Consider the following 27931-nt stretch of genomic DNA (forward strand, 5'->3'; position numbering starts at 1 on the left):
TGAGGAGTCTTACCTCACTTCCTCTTCCTCCTGTTTACTCCTCCCACCTATGTTTTAACCTATCAGGGCAAGCAGTTTCTTTATTTAATTAACCAATGAAATCAACAGATTGATATGTGACACTCCCACATCAGGGAGGTTCCCAAGTTGGATCAGGAAATGCTTCCTCTAGGTCCCAAGCTCCCCACCAAGACGTCCTATGATGAACTCAAGTGGGAAATACAGAGAGTTGGGGTTTCCCCTGACTCCCCATAGGGGTGCAAATACCAGATAAATGTTCTCCAAATTAATCTAGAAAGAAACCCTGTTTCCTGGCCAGGCTTTAGGGTCGGCAGGTGGAGTCAGTGAGTGACCCCGAGACCTATGTTTTCGCTGGACATGTGCCAGCCTAACTCCCAGCAGACCTGGTTTCTGCCTAGGAAAACCTTACCCTTCCTAGGATAAATCTATCAACACATTGTTCTCCCTGCCTCCCTCCTTCCCTCCCTTCCTCCTTTCCTTCCTTTGCATTCAAGAGGGGACCAGAACCTTACACCAGGCAAGCCCTCTGCCATTGATCAAGAGTGCCAGAGCTCTTTTCACTTCCCATTGAGATGATTCTCAATCTGTTGCCCCACCTAGCTTTGAACTTACTATCCTTCCGCCTCAAGAAGGCCATTTGGTCACACTCTACTCACCTGAGAACAGGTCAGAATGAGAAAGAATAATTGCCTGTCTCTCAGAAGTGAAGCCTAGAAACCCTCACACAGAGTTAACTGAGGCAGCCCCTTACCAGCCTCTGTAGCCATGAAATTAAGACTCTTCCAGTGTTGGGTGTCCAAAACAACACCCCTAACTAGTCTTTATTATTCATTTACTTATGTTTTGGTTACTTATGTTTGTGTTAACCCTAATTATATTTATGTCTTAACATTCATTCACTCACAACCTTCATCCATAACCCCCTATCTTAGTTAGGGTTTCTATTACTGTGATGAGACACTGTGACCAAAATGCAAGTGGAAGAGGAAAGGGTTTATTTGGCTTACACCCCAGCATTGCTGTTCATTACTGAAGGAAGTCAAGGACAGGAGCTCAAACAGGGCAAGAACCTGGAGGAGGGAGCTAATGCAGAGGCCATGGTGGGGAGCTGCTTACTGACTTGCTTCCCATGACTTGCTCAGCACCACCTGCTTATAGAACCCAAGACCAGCAGCCCAGGGATAGCACCACCCACCATGGGCTGGGCCCTCCCCCATTGATCACTAATTAAGAAAATGCCTTACAGCTGGGTCTCATGGAGGCATTTCCTCAACTGGAGGCTCCTTCCTCTCTGACGACTCTTAGCTTGTGTCAAGTTGACACACAAAACCAGTCAGTACACCCCCCTACACACACACACACACACACACATACACACACAAACACAGATACACACAGAGACATAAAAAGTTTAGCAGTTTTCGAGGTGAAGCATCCTGGAGCCCTCAGAAAGAACTGGAGCTATTAGAGGTAGGACTTGCCTTGTCCCAGGCCATTTCATCTTACAGAGAAGCAAAGCCAAACCCAGACAGCTTCACCAGTCCAAGGTTACAAAGCCTAGTAACGGTCAAGCAAGGACAAGAAGTTCCCTTTTGTGCCCCCGGTACTCCAGCCATCTGGTCACCATCCAGGATAGATGCCCAGCCCACTGAGAATGCCATCTTCTTAGAGGAAGCACAGTAGTCCTCTCCCCTCTTGCCTCATTCCTAGACTCTCTCTAGAAAGCCTGCCCTTTACCACAATAGCTTCTTTTAGACTGAAGGGTCTCCCCGGTGGGTTGCAGCAGTCACAGCCATTCCCGCAGTACATCCAGGGACAGCTGTGGGGACCTGATGGCCCTCAGGGACACACAAAACATTCCTCGTTAGAGGCCTAGAGAATGCACATCGTCAAGGTTAACTGTGGTCACACAGCCTTGGTACCAAAGGACACACTAGGGTTTCGTTGTTGTTCTTGTTGTTGTTTTAAACTAGATTTTGCTTTAAACTATTCCAAGAAAGACTGTCCTCTTAGACCGCAGTAAAAATGCCTCACAAAGCACACCTTGTGCATGGTCAGGGCAGGGACCTGGACAGAGATGAGGCAGAGGGGGAGAAGCCCCTCCTCTTCACAGAGAACTCCAGCAAGCCATGGCCCATTTCTAGAAGATCTTTGGGAGCAGGGGTGAGACACAGCCTTTGTTCCTTACCTCACAGAAGCAGGATGTGTGAAGCAAGGCCACCTGTGTGGACAGCACCATAAGGAAGCCCCTTGTTAACAGAGGTTTCTGTCCATCCAGGTCCAGTTGTTCAGTCCCAGAGAAATACACAGATGTCTACATTAATTATAAACTTGTTGGCCTATTAGCTCAGGCTTCTTATTAACTCTTCTTTTAATTTTTATTTAATTTAATTTATTTATTTATTTATTATATATACAGCATTCTGCCTGCATGTATGCCTGCACACCAGAAGAGGGCACCAGATTTCATCACAGATGGTTGTGAGCCACCATGTGGTTGCTGGGAATTGAACTCAGGACCTCTAGGAAAACAGCCAGTACTCTTAACCTCTGAGCCATCTCTCCCGCCCCTATTTATTTATTTATTTATTTATTTATTTATTTATTTATCTATCTTATTAACACTTATAATTTATATTTGTCATAATTCTTGTCTGTGTTAGCCACATGACTTGGTACCTTTTTCGGCGAGACAGTCACATCTTGTGTCAGGATGACGGCTGCAGACTGAGTCTTTCTTCTTCCCAGAATTCTCCTGTTCTCATTGCCCTGCCTCTACTTCCTGCCTGGCTACTGGCCAATCAGCATTTTCTTAAACAAGTACAAGAAACAAATCTTTACAGGGTAAAACCATTGTCCCACAGCAGCCGCTGTCCCCAGGGCCTGAGAACAGGGTGTGGCTTCAGTGGAAATTCCCAGCCAGGCTGGCTTCTGCCTCTACTCAGGGACCACCCCACTTCTGGGGAGTACCAGGTGTGTGTGTGTAGGTTAGAGGACAACTTTGTAGGCTCAGCCTCTCCTTCCACCTTTATGTGGGTTCCAGGGATCAAAGTCAGTTCCCCAGTTTGAACAGCAAGCACCTGCTGAACCCTCTCCCCAGCCTCCATTTGGCTTTGGCCTGGCTATGGGGCCCATGCTACACTGGGAGCTGCTTCCTACAACAACCACATGGTGGATGCAGCCCCAATAATAAAAACCCAAAGACAGATATAGGGGTTAAGTCTGAAGATCAGAGAAGCAGAGCAGTAAGCCACTAGAGAGACCTTTTACCTCTACCAATGCTCAGACCAAAGTGGGGTGATCCTCTAGAGAGCACTGTGTCTCCACCAAACCTCAGGCTCCACACTCCAGTTAGTTCCTGCCTCCTCTTCTTTATACATCTCTCTCCACCCAGCCATATCACTCCTGTCTCCACCTCTCTAAGTGCTGGGATTAAAAGTGTGTAACTCTCAAACACTGGGGTCTAAGATGTGAGCCACCACCACCTGGATCTGTTTCTGGATCGATCTTGTGTAGCTCAGGGGGGCCTTGAACTCACAGAGATTCGTCTGCCTCCTGTCTCCCAAGGGACTAAAGGTGTGTGCCACCACTCCCTGGCCTCTAGTGACTTAGCTTTATACTCTGATCTTCAGGCAAGCTCTTTTTATTAAAATACAAATAAAGTATCACAGGTGGGACTTCCTGTTTGGGGGTTTCACTTTTGTTGGAAATGGGCAGGAGGCAGGAGTCTGTGTGTCTGCATCTGTGCTCACACAGGGCCAATCCTCCCACTTTCCCTGCTTTCTCAGTCTCCCTGACTTCATCTTCCCCCCTCCTATGACTGCCAGGTCTGAAGTTTCCTCCCGACTGCCCAGACCCAGTGTCCTCAGGAACCCCCAGTGTCTATGCCCACTATGCCTGAGAATCCTTGGGGCCCATCCAAGCCTTTAGACTTCTGTGGAGTAGCTGGAAGGCTCATTTTCCTGAAGGACAGGAAGCCACCCTAGGGACAGGGATTCTGGGTTCTGGCCACACAAATGAACAACAGCATGGAGTTTTCCCCTACAGCCTTCTGCCAGCCTGTCCTGCTTGTGACTGTGTTTTCCCACCCTGCAGACTTTACTGTCTGTAAACATCTGAGGAAATTACCGACCCAATCAACAAGCTGCCTGCGTTTTCTGATTTTTTTTTTTTTTTTTTTTTTGTCCTTTTAGAGAATATGGTGGGAGAGGGAGGTATGACTCAGAGCTCTTACCTAGGATGTAGGAGGCCTTGGGTTCCATCCCCCCCCACACACACACACAAAAAAAATGTTTAAAAATAGCACATCAGTAGTCAGACAGCTCCGTTGATAAAGCACAGTAGGAAGACAGGATCCCGACAACTGTCAGGATTTGACTGTGCCGTCTTCTGGCGGGGACGTCTAACTGATGAGCACTCAGACTTCTGTCCCTCTGCCACAGCAAGAGTTCTCAGGAGTTGTCACACTGCCCAACTTTGCTTCCTGGTTCTGTGACTTAGGGAAGCAAAAACGTCTCTGGGCCTCAGTTTCCTCATCTGAGAAGTGGGAACGTAGTACCGTGTGTCACCAATGGGCGGGTGTATAGAAGTGATACTTGTTTTGTCACTCTGTGAGGCTCGGTCCTTCTGTGCTCACGGAACTATTCACTGAATCTGCCCTCTTGCGCGTTCTTTCTCCTCGATGACTCAGCAACAAACCCACTTCAATTACTCACCTGCCGGAACCAGTCTGACATACGAACTGGGACTCTCCAAGCATCCCGGGTGCTTTGACAACTTTGCTCTTAAGGGTGTCTTTCCTGACAGGTTTATAAATAGCATCAGGCTGATGAAGGGCCCTTGCATCTTGATAGATGGTAGGGGAGTGGGATCATGGCCCACTAGTCCATGTTTACATTCTCTTCATTGAGCGCCCCCCCCCCAAAATTAGAAAACCTGCCTGCTGTGGTTTGAGTGCCCTACAGCATACATGTGGGCATGCAATTGCTCTGATGACCGAGTGGAGGGGGACGCTTTAGGGGTGACGGTGTCACGTGAGCTCTATTGCGGACAGTAGATTAACATTGTTGTCCAGGAGTGAGGATGGTACCCTCCATGCCACGTCGCAGCAAGGAAGTTTTCACCAGGTACGCCCTCCTGACGCTGGACTCCCAGTCTACGGAACTGTGAACCAAACAAACGTCCAGTTTATACTTCACCTGGTCCACGGTATTTTTTTTTCCAGCCACAGGAAAACACAGTCCTTCCACTGTGAGCCATTCCCACCCCTGTTTGAGCAGCCCCCTGCCACCTCAATCCCTCTTGACCATGGTCCCCTTTGCTGTCACAGGTGTCTTCATCTCAGGTCCCTGTATCCACGGCTAAGAAAGTTCAGTGACCACACAGTTCAGTGGGGTCTTCCTGGAAAGTAGCTCACCCTTAGTCCAGAGCAGCATTTCTCAACTTGTGGGTCGTGACCCTTTGGGTCAAATGACCCTTTCACAGGGGATGCCTATGACCACGGGAAAACACAGAGATTTACCTTAGAATTCACAATACAAACAGTAGCAAAATTACAGTGATGAAGTAGCAACAAAATAATTTTATGGTTGGAGGGGTCAGCACAACATGAGGAAATGTATTGAAGGGGCACGGCATCGGGAAGCTTGAAAACCACTGGTCTAGAATGTTCCCTAATCCACTTCTTCCTGTGCGTTTCTTTGTAGACGGGTATGCCTTTTCCCAAGAAGAGCATGGCGCTGTCACCCAGGAGGAAATAGTCCGTGCTTACGACACCACCAAAACGAAGTCGAGGAAGAAATGAGGCGACTTTCCTGGATGGCTCCGGGGAAAGGGATTCTGTTTGGCGCAAGCAGTGCTAACGCGGCTTTGTCAGAGAGACTGGCGCCCACAGCCCAACACCAGAAGACACATTTCTGTGGCCTTAGCCGACCAGTTCGTTAGCAGCTGTCTTGTCCCCTTGCAGTCCCAGGGTGTAGGCATCAGGGGAAGCTCTACTCCCAGCTTGTCTGCCGTGCTTGGCCCAACTTCTGTTGACGGTGTTATGAAGCATTCAGCTGGGCTCTCTGAGGTGTGAAATTAAAAACTACGTTTCACCAATGCTCAAACATCAACGCTAGTGGTTCTGGGAGAAAGGAAGGGGGCATTATGTTACTAGAGACCAGTCCTGTGTAATCGGAACAGGGTACCCTTACTTCCTGTTCCGTGCATGTCCAGATCACACAAGCCTCGCTTTCTGCAGACTGCTCACTCACTTGGATTCCTGTTTTCTTTGCGTGAAGTCGGCATAAACTTCTTGATTACACCGAAATCAGAAAACCTTATGGTTGAAGGACAATCCCGAGAACATTTCTTTGGCTCTTTTGGCCCCAGCCCCAGCCTCAGCCAGGCAACTAGCCAGAATTCCACGCCTTCTGCACCGATTTTAGGTGCAGGCCTTCCGTCTTGCCATGGCCGCTCTGTGCTCTTGTCCGCAGATCTGCACAGCTGGCCCCTGGGTGTGGTGCCCCGCAGCTGGCAGCCCCCCATCCAGGTCCCCGGTGTCTTTGTTCCTCTCTCCATGCAGATGTGGAAGTCAGAATCTTCTTACCTAGCCTCATCTGCCTGCCCTGCCCTGCCCCGCCCTGCCCCGCCCCGCCCCTCCCCACTGCTGCCCTTGAGCTCTGTGGCTGAAGAGAAGTGTCTGAACCACACCTGGCCTAACACTTAACTGTCTTTTTTGAGGGGATCCTGTGGGAAGGGGAACAGGCCCTGCATATCACTTCTGAGCTAGTCCTCTGGCAGCCTCTCAGAATCGATACCTGCCTCTAGATGCTCAAAGCCCATTTTAGGCTTTCCACCTCTGTGCACTGAAGGGACAAAACTGGCACTCTGAAATTCTAGAATCTGGGTGAGCTTAGGGTGGGGGGTAAGCATAGGGCACCCCATCTGAGATCTCGCTGGAAGGTGACCAAGGACACCTGACTCAGGAGGCAGACACGAAGGCCGTTTTCACCACATCGCAGTGGAAGTTCTCAAGTCCTACTTTTGATGGACAGTTGTAATGATCAGTCCATGTACGCTGTCGTGGAAACCAGACCTTGTCTTGCAGACATTTTGTCTAGTTGATTTTTTTTAAGAGTCTTACACTGTATGCCCAATCTAGCATTGAATGCACTTTGTAGTCCAGGCTAGCCTCAGACTCTCAGCAACCCTCAGCCTCCCGCATATTAGGGTTATAGGTGTGAGTTACCACGCTCGGCACCATACACATCTAAGAAAAACAATTCCAAGCATCGTCAAGATCATAACTTTTAAAAATAGTCACGTGGTCTCCTTTCTGTATCCGGCAAGTTTTAGGCCCAAGGGCCTCTTTCTGGACAGTGACTTGGTCTCTCAAACAAGGAAGGGAAGTGCCTGTTCCAAGCTTGGGCCACTACAGGCCTGGATGCTCCAAGCCTGCATGCGAGAAAATGTGGGCCGGCCTCAGCATGCTTTTTTCCCTTTATTTTGGCTGCCGAACCGGAGTTTGTGGATGGCTTAAAGTAAATACCCCTGGGCAGTTGTTACCGGGTGAACTGGTACCATACCACCAGGGGTGTATGCTAGCTTAGAAAATAAGGCAGCATTGGGGGGGGATGGCTGAGCAGTCCAAGATGCTGCATTCAGAAAGAAGAGATGCTACACTTTGCTTTACTTAACGCTTTACTTTTGGAACATCAGAGATGAATGGGCACCAAAAAACAAGCAAACAAACAAAAAACTTGGTTATGATTTGAGTAAGAAAACTGATTCTCACTTAGGGCGTGGCCAGGATGCTGAGATGGCTTGAAGGGAGGCAGAGTGGTACAGTTAAGGAAAATCTTGCAAATGACCTCTCTTTGCTCCCTGAGGCAAGAAAAAAACCTAGCATGCCCAGCAAGCTGGAATCCTGACAGACTGTACCATGTGGGAGAAACAGCAGGAAGTGTGCCTCAGATTGGGGGGGGGGGTGCAGCCATGGTGTACATTTTACCCAGAGGGGTGGGGGCAGAACTGTGGGGAGCAAAGGAAAACCAACAGGATGTGCCCGAGGCTCTTTGCAAGTTTTTTTTCCTCTCTTTATTTCGTCTGTTCTTTCTCTTTATTTCTTTCAACTTTAAAGGCTAGATTTATTTGAAGGAAAAAAAAATACACAACAAACCCTCAACCCTAAGGATGGGATTTTACATCTCAAGACATCCCCCAAGTAATGTCTACAGATTACAAATAATTTTCATAGAAGATATCTTTGCACAAGTTTTGATGTATTCAGGAACGTGTAAGTTGACCCCTGATTTTATTTTAACAGAGGAGCAACATAGGAGAGTGGGCATGGTGGCTTCCTTTCAGATGCCTCTGTCCGGAAGGGAATTAGACATGAAGAGGGCTAGTTACCTCTTCATTGTTCACACCCGATGGGTTTTTACCCATTCAGCTGTGGGTACCTCTCCAAAAGCCTACTTCCTAGCTATGGCCAATCAAGCCCGCTGGATAAGTTCTTGCCATGCCCACTGATGCAGCCCACTAAACCAACGCTCCTGCTCAGCAAGCCCAGGGCTTACACGTTAAGGCCAAAGTCTCATTTGTCTGCAGGGGCCCTGACTTACTGCAACAGGAAAACCTGCCGTCTTCGGAGCTGACCTCTACAAAGGTGCACAGCAATGCAGATAGGTCAAGCTACTGTGTTGCAAGAGAAGCCTTATTCAATAGTTCTTTGCATTATCCTCTATTCTTTTTTATTTGTTTATTTTATTGATCTCTACATTTTTCTCTGTTCCCCTCCCTGCCTCTCCCCTCCCCTTCAACCCTCTCCCAAGGTCCCCATGCTCACAATTATCCTTAGCTTCTTGAAGGAGGCTAAGAAACCAACCCTCTCGAGCAGAAAAACCTCACAACATAGGTCACCTTATAAACCCAAGCACTAGCATGGGCGCCCATGAAGGAAACTTACAGAAACCTTAAACCACCCCAGTCAAGGCTGAAGGCCTCCAACTTCATCCTCCTCGTTTATACACCCCTAGTCACCATGCATGTCCATCATTCGGAGGAGTACTCTGACCTCCAAGGGTAGAGAAGTGAAGCTCCAGGAACAGGCTGACTGGGGGCAGGGTGGGAGCAGAAGTCAAAGACATCACAGAGCTGGTTCACTTGAGAGAAACAGTGATTTCCTCAGACCACAGCTTCTGGTGCCCAAGATAACAGGCCTGTGAGACCAGGTGTGTGATTTACAGAGACTGCTTTGGGGAGGCTGACGCTGTCATTAGGGACATGAGGTGACCAGAGGGATAAGGTTTTTAAAGAATGTGGACATATTTGAAAGTTTAGACAGGGCAGTGTTTAGAAGGGGCGAAACAGGATGTGCAAGACTAGTTTGATTTGCCCTTGAATGCTCCAGGGCAGAGAGACGAGGAGAAAGCACAGGACGTGGAGGTCTACTCAGTGTGGTTTCCTCTCTCAATTCTGTCTTCACCATCCATGGAGGGAGAAGCATTCTTGCTTGCAGAACTGAAGTTGGAGGCTGGATTCTCAAATATCTTTTGCTGGGGCAGATCCGGAGTCTTGAGTCTTTTGGCCAGCTTTCCTCTCCAACTCATCCCCGTGGTCCTTGTTTTCTCCATCCCTAGGACCACAACTGGAGTTCCCACTTTGGCCTTTGGGACCTCACCCCCATCTACTTTGCTTTCTTCTTTCCTTGCTGCTCCTTCCTCAGAGGGCTGAGCCAGAGCTACTTTCTCTCTGTCGCTGTGTCTGAGCTCTGTGTCGAGCAGGAGGGTTAGAGCATCGCTTTCCCCGCGCATTCTCCTTTGGTAGAGGGGCGGATATTACCTTTAGAGGCCAATCAATTTAGGAGGTTTAGAGACTGGAAAATGGCAGTCTTCTCTATCGAATGGTTCATTTTCGAGAGCCTCTTCTTTGTGTTATTTCTACCAGATGTAACTGCAGCCCCGGTCTGCCGTGACTCGCTTCCTATCCTCAACTGTTGTCTTTCTTGAGCTTCTTCATTTGGCCCACCGATGTCTCTCCTGGGGTCGGCCATTTAGTTTTGGTTCGTCCAGCTGTTGCTGCAATGTCTCCTGCCCCTTCCATAGCCCCACCCCCTTCTACTTTTCTTCTCTAGCAGCTGTGACAACAGGCTTTGCCCTTCCAAAGATAGAAGCTGCTCAACTCTACTGGGAGGTACTAGCATAGGAAGCATCTTCCTTGGGAATATTCCAAGGCTTTCGATTCAGTTTGGGGTTGGGGTTGGGGTTCTGCCATCATGCCAATAATCATCGTGGGGCTCTATGACCAACAGTCCCATCTGTCATACCTGTCATAACAGTCCCCACCTTCTCTGTAGTCAGCAAGCCTACAGTACCCACTAACGAATTCTCTTCTGCCACTGCCTATCCTGCAGTCATAGCCTTGGTCATCATAGTGATCCTGGCCTCCAGAGCAATATCCACATCTCAGCATGGGCCATCCTAATACCCGTCTGAAACCCATCCTGATTCCGCTCTGAATCGTACCGATCTCAACACTTGATCTCAACACTTGTCTCCCAAGTTATCGTCACCTCTTCTAAATGGGTACTCCTCAAAGCCATCTGCAGCAGGATGGGTCCTCTGGTCTGTGTTTTGTTAGATACCTAAATTTCTGTCTTGACCCAAAGAACGATCATCCCTGTCTTTGTCCAGGGCTTGATCAGCAACTCATTTGAGTTTTCCCCTGTTACCTAGAGACACAGAGCACTGAGCAGATCGCCCAGGTTCTCACACTCGGCATAGCCCAACCTGTTCAACCTGTCTGGATGGCTGGGTTCACATGACGCAAGTACCACACTGGTATTTCATCCTCTAAAGAACTCCGTATAGAATCTTCTGTAACATCACAGGGCAGGTTCCCTAGGAAAACAGTGCAGGGTGGCAAGTTGGGAAGACAGTTCTGGTGGGTGTTTGGTTTCTGAGCAGCCTGCGGAGCAGTGGAGAGGACGGAATGGTTGGTTGGAGGTGCCCTGTGTGTGCCATCATTGGTACCATGCACGTCCTTGACACCTCTCCGGATCATCTGTTATATCAGCCCAGCTGGTGGTTTGGAGACATAGCTGCTTCCGCCAGCCATCCTCAGCCAGAAAGTCTGTTAGAAAGATGGGCCTCCCCTTCTGAATTTTCTGTTTTGCTGAGGCCACCATGTTGGGGGCTGGAGTGGGTGGGGAAGAGCAGAGTCAAAATTCATTTTCATTTGAGAACTAAACCCATTTGGAAAGATGGAATTAAAATTCAGCTTTTTGTCAGATACTTAGCCCTCTCTTGAGCTTGAAGGCTTTTAAACCAGATTAGTGAATGAAAGTCTTTGTTTGGGTCCTTTGTTTGTTTGTTTTCTTGTCTTTTGACTTTATGCTATGTTGTGTATTTTTCTGGAGCGTATTTTCTTCCTTTGAGAAGCAGACTAAACATTCTCTGCACTAAACTGTCTCTGCAGTAATGAGGTATACAGGCAGGAGAAAACATTTCTGGGAGGGATTGTTTTCTATTTTTTTTTTTTTCTGTCCTGATTAAGCTTTCTCCTAGCCGAATGACTAAATTGGGTTTCTAGGCAAAGCAGCTGTCATGGTGTGTGATGTATACTATTTCTGCAGGGCCCACTGGGGAGCCGGGTCATTTGGGCTATCTTTAAACTGAGGTCAGAATGTCTCATACACAACCCCTCCCTGGGGAACAGAGTGGCTGTCAGTTCAGTGGAGATGTCATGTGGCTCATGACACTCCTGTCACATAGCTGGGGCTCTTGAGCTGGCAGGTCACATTTGGTCAGCATTTCCGGAACTGCCCCGGGTTTGCTAAGATGGGGCTGGGGCTGGGGCCGCTCACAGAGGTTCTTATGTATGGCTCGATCCTGTACTTGAAACTGTAAACAGTACAGCCACTGTCCCTTGGCTTAGTTCTGGGTTCTGCCGCTCTTTTCACAGCCGCAGGGATGATTGCCGAGAGGACAGCCCACACTATAATTGGAGGTAATACCCTGCTCAAATCTACCGGGCAGCCTGGCAACACCGCCTAGCTGGTCAGGGTCTACTGTGTGCTACTCCAGGAAGCAGAGCTGATGTATCTGCTCTGTCTTGGTGCAGAATCTTCCAGATTTCTGGGTCAGTGTTAACTTTCCCCAACTCCCCACATTCATGCAAACTCAAGGACAAAGGTGTGAGAGCGAGGTATAAACTGCTCTGGTGAAAAGTGACGCTGCTTCTTCAACATAAAGAGAGAGAAATGTACCAGCCGGTGACCCTGGGCTCTGGCAGAGCCCAGCTGGGCATTTGCTTTTCTTTGCCAAGCCTTCAAGTATGCCCAGGGAAAATCAATGGTGGCTAATCAAGAAGCAGTGAGTGATTTGGTTGTTGTTTTGAGATAAATTCTTAGGTCACCCAGGCTGGCTTTGAACTCACTATGCAGCTGAAGCTGCCCTTGAACATCTGACCCTTTTTTTTGCCTCCTTTGTGTTTTATGGAACGCTTGTGTGGCTGTGCTGGGGATGGAACTCAGGACCTTGTGATAGCTAGGCTGGTGTTTGCCGTTGAGCCACATATGTTCCCAATTGGTGAATGTTTTTGTTTGTTTGTTTTGTTTTTTAAGCGAAACTAGGTAATGAGAGTCTGAAAATGTAAAAGGATATGTAGGCTTTCAGGCAATTTTTTTTTAAAATAAAGAAAGCTATCCTGTATAATCTCTCATTTGTTATCATAATGAGCCTTTCTTTTGAATCATGAGGACCCTTTCCCGTCAGCTCATTCTGTCTGTGTGTATGCCTGAAGGCCAGAAGAGGGCACCAGCCCTCATTACAGATGGTTGTGAGCCACCATGTGGTTGCTGGGAATTGAACTCAGGACCTTTGGAAAAGCAGGCAATACTCTTAACCTCTAAGCCATCTCTCCAGCCCCCGTCAGCTCTTCTTGTCCTGGGATTTTGTCTTGAGCCATAGTCCAGTGTCTCTGGCCCTGCTGGCAGAGGAGGTGCCTTTGTCTGGAACGCGAGAAAGGGGCTGCAAGCGCAGCCACGGTGTGAATCACTGCCCAGGGTCATTGTCCCCAAGTCACTCAAGGGGTGCTTTAGCTTCAGCATTTGGAATGCAGCCTTCACCTTCTGGGCTCTTTAAAAACTCAACAGGGAAACTGGCCCGACAGATCTGAAGTGAGAACTCAGTAAAGAAATTGGTTTATCAGGTCAAATCAAGAGACTGGCATGCCTTCTGGTGTGACAGCGTACACCTCTGGTCCCAGCCCTCAGCAGGCTGAGGAACAAGAATTGGAGAACTACCTGGGCTACATGGTGAGTTCTAGGCCAGCCTGGGCTACACAGGAAAAAAAAAAAACTAAACAGAACAGATGTCATATTCTCTGCATGAACATGCTTGAATTATCAAATGTACCAATGGGAAAGTTAAAATAAAGGCCCTGCAAAATAAGATTCCGTGCATCAGTTGGCTGTGTTAGTAATTCTGCGTTGGCTCGAAGGCCGTTGTCTGTGTCAGTACGGTAAGGGGATATTAGCTCAGGCTAGCCTTAACAGAACATCATCATGAAGGGTTTCCCGTGGGGAGCAGAGGTACCGGCTCAAGATTCCCACAGTGGCACTATTAAGTATGCCTAGAAGCGAGAGGCCAGTACTCAGCGTGGTGTGTGGTCCCCTTCGTTCACGCACGTCTTCTGAGCCCCCTGTCCATCCTTTTCCCTTCCCTGCGCTTCACTGACTTCCACATCTCAGACTGCGTGTGCCCTGGTGTTTCTAAGGCTCCCCACTCCCCCCTGATGCGTGATTTCTTGCGTGGGAAGAGGAGGGGATGGAAGCAATACAAATCCAAGTAGTGAGAAGCTCTGCGAGCGCGAATGCCTTGAGCAGAGAGGGGAGAGGTCATCCCACCCCCAGCGCAGCCTAGCCTTAGCAACACCTCTCAGTCCTCCCCAGGGAGAGGAGACAAAGGACTGATTCTTCCTCCACCCAGGCTGGCTCCAGTTCAGAAGACAAACTCCTGCTCTCGCTGCTGCCTCTGAGATAGCTGCTCTGCTCCCTCTCCCAGGCATCGGACCAAGAAAAACATGCTCACAGGATTCGCCCACAGGCATTTCTTCTGACCTGGCTCAAGAGAGGAAGGAGACCTGTTTGTTTGAGAAACCAGGAGCAAAGTGTCAGGTGCCTGCGCTTTTACGGCAGAGCTGGGAAGAGGAAAGTTGAAACAGCATCACCACCCCAATCATCCTGTCCTGGAAAGCAGGGGTCAGGAGGGCTTATCAAAAGCCGGGAGCCCTTCCCGGCGGTACATGCCTGTGATTCCCTGTGCTCTGGAGGCTGAGGCAGGCGAATCAAGAGTTGGAGGCCAGCCTGGGCCTCAAGCAAGGTCCTATAAAATAAGATAAATACAAGGTTTGTGCGGGGACAAGTTTCTGATTTCCTGTGTGAGAAAGAGGGGAGGAAAGACAGGTAGCAACCCATTTGCCGTGGGCCTGGACTGGATCCAGCTGTGTTCCTAGAGGTAGCTTGGTATGTGCTTAGAGGGAAAGCAGCAAACACCAATTTAAAAAAGAAAAAAAAAAAAAAAAGAGGAAACCTGCCTGCCTGGTCACGGAGTTTCTCTCCTTCTAGCAAGATCCCGGCAGCATAGCCCATAACTATGTACAATTATCCCATGGCAATTACAAACAAGATCCCTGTGCTGGTAAAGACTTGTCTGGTGTTCGAGTCAGAAAGTCTACGCAAGGCCTGAGCCTGCTGCTTCCTCTCCCTCCTTGCCAAGGATGACCAAGTGCAGCCCAGCACCGGGGTTCCTCCCTCCGCACCTCCTTCCCAGAGCAATGCAGCTTGCACCGCAAAGGTAGAGACCCACATCCTACATGTCTCTGAACCCACAGTGAGGGTGTATCTGTCATATGAGCAAAGCCATGTGTGCCCTGGCTCTTTGTTATGTCTTTTCTGAGATTGCTCGGATACTGTTTACCAAGGACAGGCCCTAATCTAGCCATGCAGAAGGAAGTTGGCTGAAGGTCCTGTTAGACTGTCTCTCAGGAGGTACCTGAGCGCTTCCGTGACACATGTAGGTGTTTGTTCCCTTTCTCTCTGGAAGAGGAGTCATTTTCAGTGTTGTTAATGTTGGCCCTTCGTTAAGTGACAACAGCATGTTGGTGTGAAGTCAGTCTCCTTCCTGGCAGGGGATCCATGCCAACAATGTCTCCTTGTCCAGTGGTTGTATTAATCAGGCTTTGACCAATCCTGTTAATTGGTGTGTATCTGCACAAATGCATTTCAAATAAACCTTTGGTTAAAGCAGAAGACTAGACTGTGCTTTATTTTGGAATGCCCTTTTGCACCCAGGGGCGGTTACTGTAGCCAGGACCCTTCGTGAGGAAAGGTTCCAGAAGCCACACTAGCCTTGGATGTGTCAGCCAAAGGAAAGAACTGTATCTAGAACAATCTTTCCTCCTGGGTCGTCTCCACATACCTGCAAACTGGGAGAGAGCTGTTCAAATTCCGTTGGGGGGCTGGAGAGATGGCTCAGTGGTTAAGGTCCTAAGTTCAATTCCCGGCAACCACATGGTGGCTCACAACCATCTGTAATGAGGTCTGGTGCCCTCTTCTGGCCTGCAGGAATACACGCAGACAGAATATTGTATACATAATAAATAAATAAATATTTTTTTAAAAATCCATTGGGAACAGCATCAACTCACGACATGGGCATTTTACTCTTTCCTTCTTCTAAGGTAGGATTAAGCCCAGGGCCCAGCACATTCTAGACAAGCTCTCTGCCACTGAGCTGCACCCCAGCCTGGTGCATTCTGTCACTCAGCAACAGCCCTGGTATCCAAATCTAAAAGCTTTGAAACCTGATATAGTGGAAAAGTCACACTACGGAACTTTATTTCGTTTACAAAATTATTTTAAAAGCGTGATATAAAGCTATCTTCTAGGACGCTTCTGTCTGCAGATGTTTCTGATACGGAATGCTCGGTCAGTGTCCTGGTTTCGTTTCCCTTGCTGTGATAAAAGACAAAGCAACGTAAGGAGAAGGGGGTTTATTTCGGCTCTAGGTCCAGGTGCTGATTCCATCGCTGTGGGGAAGGCAAGGCAAGAACTTCCAATACAGGTGGTCACAACCCATCCTGTCAGGGACAGAGAGAAATAGATGCACGCCTGCCTGCTCATGTGCACTGTGCTTTTGCCACACAGCTCAGGACCTAAGGAACGGCCCTGCCCACAGTGGACTGGTTCCTCCATCAGTTGACTTCATTGAGACAATTCCTCACAGACATACCCACAGTCCAACCCAATGTAGGTAATCCCTCATCAAGACTTCCCAGGTAACTCTGGGAACTGTCAGGCTCACAATTAAAGCTGACCATCACAGTCGGCATTATCAAAGCCAGCTGCAACCCTTCCCTTACAACGCTGCCTACAGCAAACCCACTTTGGCCAGCTCTTGGATATTCACCCATTAACAGTGTGCCATACACATAGGTAAAATTACGTAAAATTCTTAAAGACTGACCGGAAATGTCCATTGTCGGCTGCAATTACATGCCCTGAATCTGATACTCCAGAGTGGCGGTTGTCAAAGGGAAGGTGCCACTCTAGACTGAGCCCCGTCTCCTCCCACACCTGGGTTCTGAATGGCCTAACCCAGCAGATGCTGTAACATTATCAATGAGTTGCCCACAGACTTGAATGAGACTCGTGTTCTTACCATCTACTCTGAACCTTTTAAATATGTTTTGATTTGAACTATTTGAACTATCTAAATTATTTGCAGAGAAATTGTTTTTGATTCCCCTCCCCCCTAACTTTCCAAAAGTATTTCTTCATGTGTTATTTTCTGTGGTCAAAAGCCTTTCTGCCTGGGCCAGAATGTGGCTCAGTGGTAGACAACTTGTTTAGCATAGAGGAGGCTCTGGGTTCCATCTCCAACACCAGACAAACACATGCACGCATGCACACATGCACGTGCACACACACACATGCACACACACACGTACACACACACAAAGCATATACACAGCACACAGACACACACCCTCATCTTCATCTGCTGTTCAACTTGTAACTGCTGCTTCTCCAAAGGCCCCAAGTGTCAGAAGTGACTCCCTGCTAACCTCAAAGCAAGCATCTTGGGATAAGATGGAAAATTCCCTGGATGTCCATTAACAGTAATATAGATAATCAGGTAAGAGTCCTGCAATGGAATACCACACCACAATTGAAAGACACAAACCATTGCTCTGTCCAACAGTGGTCCTTACATGGAAGGAAAAACAGACACAAAAGAGTCTGTGCTGCCAAGCAGTGGTGGTGCACGCCTTTAATCCTAGCACTCAGGAGGCAGAGGCAGGTGGATCTCTGTGAGTTCCAGGCCATCCAGAGCTACACAGAAAAACCATGTCTTGAAAAACAAAACCAAACCAAAACAGAAGATTTGATGCTGTGGAATTTCTTATATATGAGGCTCAATTCTAGGCACAGCTCGTGTCCCAAGGAAGAGAACTCTTTTACCTGGGGATGGTTTGTTGAGCTAGATGGTTAAAATTGGGGGCTTGCTGTGTGTGAATATAATTAACTAGATAGGAAAGTTAAATGAAAGATTCAGTGTCATTTAAAACTCAAATTAATAATAAAATTAAATGTTTCAGAATGTGAAGTAATTGGGGAGAGGACATGTAGTATGGTGTGTGTGTGTGCATGTGTGTGTTTGTATGTGTGCACGCATGCATGTGTGTAGGTGCGTGTGTGTGTGTGTGTGTGCGCGCATGCATGTGTGTATGTGCGTGTGTGTGTGTTGCTGGAACATAACTGCCTGCCTGATAAAGGTTCCAGCATTCAGCCCTAGCCCAGCCCTTACTCTATGATTTCCTGAATCTGGTTCCGTCCAAGAGAGGGCTTCAGATGACCAGCCATGCCAGAGAGAGACCCAAGGCTGAGAGAACCCCTGTGGGTTATAAAACCATCGTGTAAAGAAACAAGACTGGCCCACCAGGCATATCACAGAGAAAGTACTGATCAAGGGACAGAGAGCTGGGAACAAAACACTTAGGTTAACCCAGGCAGAGTGTATCACTACTGATTGGCTAGTGGAAGAAAAACAAGGACCCTGCCCTAAGTTACTTCTAGGGTTCTTTCTTTTTTTGATGTATTTGTTTATATAAATATATGTATTTCTCTATATTGAACAGTTAAAAAATATCTAGATAGGAGTTGGGGTTGTGTTTGTGGGTGCAGCTGGTGCGTGCAATGTGATGTCCTTTTGTCCCCCAGAGGTGAAAATTACAACCCTCAGGTTCAGAGACACTGGGCTCTCTCATCAGAGGTCACTGGGCATGTGGTATTAATGATTCTAAATTGGTTTTGCCTGATTTTGAGTGGGTCCAAGCAAGCTCAGCACTGCAGAGTCCTGTGTGAGCAACCCAAATGTGCATAGTCCATTGTTCTCAATACGTCCTGGGATGAGTCTGCATGCATGTGTACACACCCTGCAATTTTATATTGTAGTTACAGATGACAATCGGTGGCCTATGGTTGTTCAGTCTCTTAAATAAAAACTATGTTATTACGGTATGATTTTTCTAAATGGCCTACCCTTCAAGATGGCTGAAATTAAAAATTTCTGTGTTTAAAAATCAGTCTTAAAATGCCACCACCATTTTTCACTTAGAAGGTCCTTTAGGGCATTCCTTTTTAGTTTCTTGTTCTGGACATTTATGATTTGAGTCCGGGTGCCCTGATTTTGGGCATAAATGTCAGAGACAGTTGGAAGACACAGCTGTAGGAGGTGGAACGAATGACTCTCAGAGCCAAATTCTCCAGCAAAACTTTGCAGCGTTGCAGCTGGAACTGGTGGTTCCCAACTGCAACCCCTGCACATGCGAAATAGAAGCAAGAGGATGGCCAGAAGTTTGAGGCCTATCCTGGGCTACGTAGTGAGCTCCAGGCTAGCCTGAGCTATATGGAAGACCTTGTCTCAAACCCCCAAATCATTCTTTTGTAGTGTGGAAGTCTTACACCCAATGTCTTTACCATGAGGAACTTGAGGGTTTTCCTAGGGATTTCTCTTCAGGTTTCCGTTGATCATTGATTCCACACAGACGAACAGAACAGAAAGAGGGCAGCGAATCAAGGCCCCAAAACATTCAGGGAGTCAATGCCACAGTTGTCAGGAAGAGATTCAAGAGTTTCCAATTCTTACTTAATCCCTGGAAAGCTCTCGAGTCAAAGGAATATCCAGGCTTTTTAATTAATGAAGAAACATTTTGAGAAAGCAAAGAAATGTTGATTGGTGTGGAGGATGAAGCGGGAGGGGAGAGGCACTGGCATGGCACCAGGCACTCAGGAAGGTACCCCTGCTCTGTCACCAGTCCTCTGGACACAGGGTCTCTGGACTGTTGTCAACCTGTGTTCCTGGACTGCCCTTTTAAGCACAAGACGGTCTGCGAAAGTCCAGTACAGAGCGCTCCCCCAGTGGCCTTGTCCAATCCGCTCTTGCCCCTGCCCTGTCTGTGGCGTGCCCCAGAGAGTCCCTGTAGGTGCCTAGTGTGTTGAAATGTTTAAAGCTTCCCTGGTCCCACGCCACGCATTGGGTTTTCTGCTCAAGACCTTTCCCCTCGCCACACTGGGCAGCTTTGCTTTATTACTCAAAAAGCAAGAGGAATATGCAGGAAGTGACCAGATTTTTTTCTTAATTCCAGAAAGTTCGATGAGCCATTAATACAGACTCATCATTTATTCAGCAAAGTCCTGTAATATTAGCCCATGCTTAGAGACTTGCTTTTTGCCCAGATGACCAACAGGACAATCTGATTTCTCTGCTTGTGGTCACTCTTCTTCCAGAACCCAGCAGAATCTGATTCTAAAACCACACACAGAGGTCTGCCCTGGGTTTCGCAGTAAAACACACTTCAGGGACGCCATTCTGACTGACCAGGCTAAGTCAACAGGAGTCACAATTCCCAAGTCCATTAACTTCATCCCTTGGGAGGCTAGAGAGACCGAAGTGTGTGTGCCGTTTATCAGTTGGCTGAGCCACTTCAAGGAATCGCTGTGTGTTTGTGGGCTGGGGGCTTGGCACCCTAAAAAGGTCACTGTGCTAGTTCAAGGTGGGATTACCTGGGGAGAGAGAGCATCAAGCTCCAAAGTCCTGTTGGGCTCAGCTTTGACAACCACCCCATCTCCCTCCCACAGTCCAGGACACTCGTGAACATACAGCTTGATTGTCAGTTGTTCTGAGGGAATCATAGATTCTAGTTTAGAATGAAACAAGGGCCATGTGGGTCACTGAACTCAGGAAATAAAACTCTAATCTTAAAAGCCTGAGACCAAGGGGCCTGTGGGAAATGGCCGGGCAAGGAAGGTGCAGGCTGCAGAATGAATCTATGAATCACATTTGTCTCTGCCAGTTGACCACCCTAGATGCTAATGTCATTGTTAATTTTTGAGGCTGGGGATGAAACTCAGGGCCTCCCACACATAGTCAGGTCAAGTCTTAAGCTACATCCCCCAGTCTGAGATCGGCACATTTTAACTGCTCCCCTGCAGTAGAGATAGTAAAAGTGGAGTTTCCCCTTGCATTTTGTTGTGCTTTTCTTTGAGACATTTCACTGTTTAGCCCATGAGAGCCTCAAACTGTCCTGCCTTAGACCCGAAGTGCTGGGTTTACAGGGAGAAGCCACCATGCCCAGTTCACAATTGTTTGTAGCCGGCTCCCTCTGAACCAGGTTGACCTTGAACTTGTGGCAGTCCCCCTGCCGCTGCCTTCCGAGTGCTGAGATTACAAGCCTGAGCCACTGAGCTAGGTCCACACTTTACAACACATGAGCTGGTCAGTTTCTTCTTCCTTGCGAAGATCTGATTTTTCTCTCCTAAAAGCTAGAGAAAAGCTGCTGGCTTATTCACAGTAGAAATTGTGACTATTTTTCCATCAGCAAATAATCCCCCTTTTAGACAGACTGTAAAATGTTTCGACTGCATGTAAATTACATCATAGAGGCTCAGAATTTTTAAATTCTCAAGAGAGCAAGGAAGGCATACTCGAACCAGGTATTTGTACTTCTACTCGCTAGCTAAAAGTCTCTCCAGTTCCCCCCAAAATCCAAAAGCTCAGCAATTGCTTCTGGTGACGTCATCTTTGGAAAAAAGGATGAGGTTTCATTGGGCAAAAACTCCCATTTTATTTAATAAAACTTACTTCTTCAACACCCAGAAAAGGGAAGAAACTCAGATACAAGCAAGCACCCACCAACCATCCTCTGTTTCAGAAGCACACAGAGGTTACCCTGCATCAAGCAAAGTCCTGGTGTCAGTTTAGGAATTGGCCACCTACAACTCCTTGGGCAAAACTGCTTTTGCCTGGCTTTGTAGAGATAGCGTTTAGACTGGGTTTTACCCTTTGGGATGGCTGGGATGAAGGGGGTGGGGTGAAAACTGATTTGAGACACTGTGATTTCATGAACTTCAAATCTCAGTATTTTACACACACACACACACACACACACACACACACACACTAAATAGGTGTAATCATAAATAAGTATATAAATAAGGTCTCGTTTATAAATAAGGTCTTGTTGGAGCTCAAGTATTTATGAAGTGCCATCCCCGGCTACTTCTGAGATGCTTCAGTTCACTGGTCCCTGAACTTTGCATTAGCTCGATGACAAGCGATCCCAAAGAAAAACAGTCTTTGGCATGCCAAGGTTTGCCACAAATACATCTGACTTTCCTAGATACCAGCTACAGTGAAATTTCACGGTAATTATGATTCTAAGTAACTGTTCTACTAATGACTAATTATAAAGAAAACACTCCCCAAGGAATTCACACCATAAAATATTTATTAGAAATTTAAAGTGATTTTCTCCTGCTTTGGCTATGAAAACTCTTTGATTCTTATCTCTGGTGATACCGGTTGCCAACAACGTCACCCAATCCCCGTCATCATGAGATGACGGACAGATGACAGATGCTGTGGCCAGACCTACAGAAGACCAAACCTCACAGTTATTGAACAAATTTTGGCTTTTCTAGCAGCTGAAAACTTACTTACACACATTTAATTTTTTCCATAAGTAATCAACATACAAATTCACTTGAATTTGATAACTTAAAACATTGGCAGTGATTGCAGAGTTTGCTGAAGACCCAGGAGTCGTGTCTCCTTGGAGAGTTTTTCCTCTGACTTTCCTAGCTCCTGCTGCTGGAAAAATAGACCATTCTGATAACAAGAGTATAAAAAAGCCTTCTGATTTGCAAAGCAATTCATGTCTGGGGTCCCCGTGATGACTGAAGACCTGTACTGAGCATCTCCACAGTACCTTTCTCTGCATTTTTTACCGATCTTCATCTACACATCGATAATTCCCTGCCCTTGGTACTACTTAACCCAAACCTGGCAGAAAAAAAGAGCCCCAGGCCACATCGCATGGCAAAGTCAGAAGTAACTAGGAACACAGCAGGTGGCAGCTCATGATTGCAATACAAAAGCATCAAATTACTGCTCAGGTGCCACTGGAGAGCCAGGAAATAAAAAGGCTCCATGGAAAAGCATTGCCACCCCGCCCCCCAGAATTCTGAATGTCTTCTTTAGATACATACATTTTTTCATCTCTTTAACATAGAAAATCACTTCGTAATATGATCATACACACAGTTATCAAATTAAAAAATAGCACAAAATAGCTCCCCCCAAAGCATAAAAATAGACAAACTGTATCTTTCACAATGAAATTAAGACAAGCCTCGCTGCTAACTAGTGTCCGAGTTCAAACCGGCTTCTTTTCATAATAATTATAGTATTTGCATCTCCTTTCAGCCTTGAACACTGATTTAAAAACCAGCCTAGGTGAAGGGGAGGTAACAGGTGTTCTCTCGTGCAGCTGAAACAGAAGGAAACAATGGCCACAGAGAAGCTCTGACTCCGGCAGCCACACCTCAAGGGCACTTAGGGGCTCAAGCATTTGTCACATGCTTGAGGATACAGGTGGCAACTCCAGGGGCTGTGTCTTTCCATTGTGAGTCAGGAACCGTGCACAGAGAGGCTGCTCTGGAGACGTTCTCCTACACATGAAGTCATCCAGGAGAGCACCGATGAAAATACCACCGACTCATGCCGACTTCTGGCACTGGAACCTGGCCTTGTTTTGCTTGGTCTCATAAAGGAGTCTACTCCACGCCCTGCGAGCTATACGGTCACTGCAGGGTACATCTTCTGTTCACTGTTGGTGTGGGCAAAAGAGGGCTGGACTTGCCTGTAGCCGGGCTGCAGGCCATCCATGAATGGGGGCACTGGCGTCATGGGCACAGAGTCGTGTTGTACCGCATACCCCACATACGGGGTGTGCAGGTACTGCCCTTGATGGGGGACAATCTGGGTGGCCTGCTGACAGTTCAGGACAGAGAAGTTTGTGGGCATGTTGACGTACACATTGTTCATGGTTCCCTCGGGCAAGCAGCAGTTGGTCTGTGATCTGGTTGGGGGAGCCCGGGCCCCCGAGTTCGCGCTGGAGCTGGAACTGGCAGCTGTGCTGGATTGCCGAGAGGATGACCCCCGGGACGTGCTGGCGCTGGGGATCATGGGGATGGTCTCCATCAGGCGGTTGCCCCCTGGGGCTCGGCTCTGCTGAGGATCCTGCTTTGGCCGGAGACATCGGCAACAGCACGCAGCTACGAGGGACCCGAGGATGATGAAGGCAACGAACACAGAGCCGACGATGAGAAACGGCACATAGATGGGGACTGGAGAGAGAGCAGAAACGTAACGTTACGGCTCACATATGACTATCGTAGGACCCAGTGAGCGGCGAACGCCAGGGACAGGTGTGCATAACAGTGCACTCAGAAGCGAAGGACGAAGGCTGGGTCAGCTTGGTCACCAGTACGCAAGACGCAACTTCCAGGGCCAAGTGCTTTGGAAAGTGGCCAAGGCCGCCCCCCCGAAGGCGTGGCAAGGCCCCCAGAAGCTAAACTTCATAATCCCGCTTAGATTCCCCTAATCTAACACCAGACCCCTTCCAGGCTGATCTAGATGATCGTGCAGTAGCCGAGCAGCCTACACGTAAGTCTTCCCTAACAGGAAGCCCCAGGGTCTAAATGGAACCGAGTTTACATGTCTCTAAATCTGTCTTTTTCTTCTAGGAAGTTCTGCACATTCCTTGACTTCTTCTTGACATTATTTTTAACAAGTTTCTTCTCTTACAGGCAGAACAATAAAAAAAAAAAAAACAAGTAACTTAGATCAGATTATGACCCGCTATCATTTCCAAACAGAATATGAGACATAGTGTCACGGGAGGGAAAGACAAGCACAGTAATTAACACTGGGGCAGTGAGATGGCCCAGCAGATAAAGGCTCTTGCCACCGAGCCTAACGACCTGAGTCCAACCCCCAGAACCCACACGGTGGAAGGAGAGAGTCTTCTGCTAAAAACCTGTCCTCTGATCGCCACACGCATGCCACAACACAAACACGCATGCACGCACACATACACACACCCCAAAAATAGACAAAAGTTTTTTCTTTAAAAAAAATGTAATATTTAAAAAGTGCACAAATTTCTTAAAAACCCATCTTAATAAAAAGGGAGAACAGGAAAATAGTTGCCAGAGGCTGAGGAAGAGGGGGAAGAGGGAAGGCTAGAAAGAGCCAGTGGGCACTGAGTTAGTCTGAAAAATAAAACTGTAAAGTAGCAATAAAAGCCTGTTAGTAAAACCAGTAATGAACTTCATTTTATAATTATTTAAGAAAAAAATAAAAACCAACCAAATGAACATTTTGGGGCCCTAGCATGGTGGCTCACAGTTTTAACCTCAGCACATGGGCAGCGGAAACAAGAAAACCGTCTTGAGTTCAAGGCCAGCCTAGGCCACACAGTAAGTTCCAGGCCAGCCTGGGCTATAATGTGAGACTTTGTCTTAATATATATTTTTAATTTTATATTATATTTTAAAATAAATAAAAGTTAAAAATGTTTGTGGAAGCTATAGGAATGGCAACTCTATAGGGCTAGCAAGTCATGTTAGCAAGTGGTGCGACAACTGTTCAGGACACAAGTAGGCAGGAGGAGCCTGCAGAAAACCTCTGAGGCACTCCTGTGGAATTCTACCTACATCCAAGAAACTTGCCTTTGGTGTGTTCCTGATTCCCTTTGTTGGCAGGGGTTGGGCGTGGGCATGAGGTTTTGGGAATTGAACCTAGAACCTCACCCATGCTAAGGAAGCGGTCCACCACTGAGCCCAGCCCTCTCTACTGCATTCCACGCATGGGTCCCACCAGCCTTGGTGGAGCCCAGCTGCCAGCGCTTCTGATGGGGCAGCACGGAGCCCACACCTCAAAGGTCAGATCTGCGAAGACCCTTCACAGAGACACCGTTCCAGGAGTCACGCTGTTCACACACCGCACAGAACCACGGAGAAATAATGACTTACAACTGAACATATCTCATGGGTACGGAACAAGTGGGCAGTGGCCATGGCTGAACAGAGCCACTTGTACACTTGGGGTCCCTTCAGCAGACTGGAAGGCTTGCTGCCATCTGCAGCCCAGCTGGCTCCCACAGCTGTACCGTGCTCATTAGACTAGCCCTGCAGGCCAAGTAAGTCCAGGGCGGGAGCAGCGAAAGGCAAGCTTTTTCCTACACATGCTATAAATGTTTCACTCCCTAAATTGAGATAGCAGCCCCCACATGTTGTACGAGGTAAACAAAAAGAACACAGGTGAGGTTCACCTCCAATACGATAGCAAAAACTAGCTGAAACCAGTCTCGGCCCACATAATGAGTTTTGGGGAGAAATAACTGTTCTCTTTCCAGGATTTTTAATTGGAAGTGTAAATAACTATACAGGGGTAAAGAATGCGGTGCTACCGGGAGCCAGCCCCTGGTAGCTTAATTGGGCACGTTGTCCTTCACGGCAGCAGGGCTGTGAAGGGAGCAGGACATTTAAAGGGAAGGTTTAGGAGAAGAGTAGAGGATACCCATGACCTAGGAGCAGAGCGGAGGGTACCCATGACCTAGGAGCAGAGCGGAGGGTACCCATGACCTAGGAAAGGAGTGGAGTGTACCCATGACCTAGGAGCAGAACAGAGGGTACCCATGACCTAGGAGCAGAGTGGAGGGTACCCATGACCTAGGAGCAGAGCGGAGGGTACCCATGACCTAGGAGCAGAGAGGAGGGTACCCATGACCTAGGAAAGGAGTGGAGTGTACCCATGACCTAGGAGCAGAGCAGAGGGTACCCATGACCTAGGAGCAGAGTGGAGGGTACCCATGACCTAGGAGCAGAGCGGAGGGTACCCATGACCTAGGAGAGGAGTGGAGGGTACCCATGACTTAGGAGCAGAGTGGAGGGTACCCATGACCTAGGAGCAGAGTGGAGGGTACCCATGACCTAGGCGCAGAGTGGAGGGTACCCATGACCCACAGCAGCAGTAATGCACAGCTGCTGCCTCCAGCTTTGATCAACGCCATCCCGACGTTTTAGAAAATATTAACAAGCCCAACTTAACAGACACCTTATTGTAGCCATTTGGCTCCTTTCTGCAGGCTTTATTCCCAGACCACACACTCTGCGAAGCCGAGCTGAAGTTCAGATGGTACCTTCTCTAGAATTACCCTCAGTTCTCCTCTCTTCAGACTCTGGGCAGCAGGAGCGGCGAACTTAAAAAATGCTTGACTGCTAAGACACCACCAACTGAAAAAAGCTGCTGGGCGGGAGGCCCTGCCAACCAGAAGCCAGCAATGCCAAGGCTCGGGCAATGCTACTCCTACACACACACACACACACACACACACACACACACACACACACTTGATTAGGCAGCCTCTCCACTGAGGGGATGCGTCTCACGAGGAAATGCAATCTGCTAAGTTATCTGACAGGCTTCTTTTCAAACTCTGGCTTTGACTGTTAAATAATCAAAGCCTCAGTGAGCAAAGTTGGGCACTGCTCCAACGTCACATCTATCAAGTCTGCCTCAGGAGACCAACCAGATTCCTTAGAGGCCTAGGTGGGCACCGGGAACTGTGCACTGGCTCATGGGGAAGAGGTGAAGTTTCGCCCACGGAAAACTGCCCCCCACCCAGCATTACCCTCCCAACTACCTTCCTTCTGAGGCGCCTTGGAGGAGAACCCTGGGAAGGTCTTCTCCAGAGAGGGGTCACACCCTTGCCATTAAGTTCCCTGAAAACTGGTGACACGGGGAAGGGAAGGCCCTGAACAGAAGCAACGTGTTTTGTCTCGAGTTTTTTGCCCCACTGCACACAAAGTTAATAAGTAGGGAGCAACAAAACAAAACAAACAAAAAACTAAGTCTTTCCTGCTACCAGGCCCTTTCCTAAACTCTCCAAGCGTCCAGGTCCCTGCTGCCCAGGCAAAGTAACTGCCCTCCCGTTTTGCACCTGGTCGCTGATGCCCTACCTGCCGAGCTGTCCGGGCCTTCTCTGTCTGTCCGGCCAGGCTCCCCCACACCCTGCTGGCGGTCGTTGTCACAGCCTCCTTGGTCCAGGCGCGCCTCGGCGCTGGAGCAGCAGTAGCGCAGCGCACAGCTGCCACAGCAGATGGTGGCGTCGCCACCGTCGAAGCGCTCGGGGCACTGGAAGCCGATGCGCCAGACGCCCTGCGCGTCCAGCCAGCCGTGGCAGTACTCGCCGCTGGCCCGCGCCCCCGCCGCCAGCAGCGCCGCCAGCAGCAGCTGCAGCAGCGACGCGCGGTGCCCAGAAGAGGTGACGGGTGAGCCGCGTCCGCCCCACATGGCACTGCCCTGGGCTGGGGGGTGATGTCTCTGGAGGATGTAGATCTCCCCAAGAAGTTGTGGCTCAGCGACGCCAGGGACCTTCTGTGCGAGCCACTCCCCTCTGCCGCGACACCCAGGCTGCAGAGCCAGGGTCTAAGTCATCCCTCCTTGCTAGTGAG

General features: G+C 48.4%; 2 protein-coding genes and 1 pseudogene across 8 annotated transcripts in view; 1 reads left to right on the plus strand and 2 right to left on the minus strand.

Moving 5' to 3' along the window:
- The window catches only part of Atp8a2 (ATPase phospholipid transporting 8A2), a 538932-nt gene extending 530987 nt beyond the window's left edge, over positions 1–7945 (plus strand). For 6 of the 7 annotated variants that reach the window (XM_050152334.1, XM_050152332.1, XM_050152331.1 and 3 more), the window contains one exon: positions 5727–7944. In XM_050152334.1, the coding sequence (XP_050008291.1) occupies positions 5727–5824 (98 nt within the window). In that variant the 3' untranslated portion in view covers positions 5825–7944. Of the gene's footprint in view, positions 1–5726 lie in introns of all 7 variants that reach the window. The other variant, XM_050152328.1, reaches the window with a different exon arrangement.
- A 107-nt stretch (positions 7946–8052) lies between these two features.
- On the minus strand, positions 8053–15137 carry LOC126507691 (eukaryotic translation initiation factor 4B-like; annotated as a pseudogene).
- A 6750-nt stretch (positions 15138–21887) lies between these two features.
- Shisa2 (shisa family member 2) lies at positions 21888–27795 on the minus strand. The gene is made up of 2 exons (XM_050152276.1): positions 27437–27795; positions 21888–23758 (listed from the first exon to the last, which is right to left on the minus strand). The coding sequence occupies exons 1-2, from the start codon at positions 27768–27770 to the stop codon at positions 23205–23207; spliced, it is 888 nt and encodes a 295-aa protein (XP_050008233.1). The 5' UTR covers positions 27771–27795; the 3' UTR covers positions 21888–23204.
- Positions 27796–27931: the final 136 nt, after the last annotated feature.

The sequence above is a fragment of the Alexandromys fortis genome, unplaced genomic scaffold, assembly GCF_014885135.2.
Source record: "Alexandromys fortis isolate MF-2015 unplaced genomic scaffold, M_Fortis_MF-2015_v1.1 scaffold_75, whole genome shotgun sequence".
NCBI lineage: Eukaryota > Metazoa > Chordata > Mammalia > Rodentia > Cricetidae > Alexandromys > Alexandromys fortis.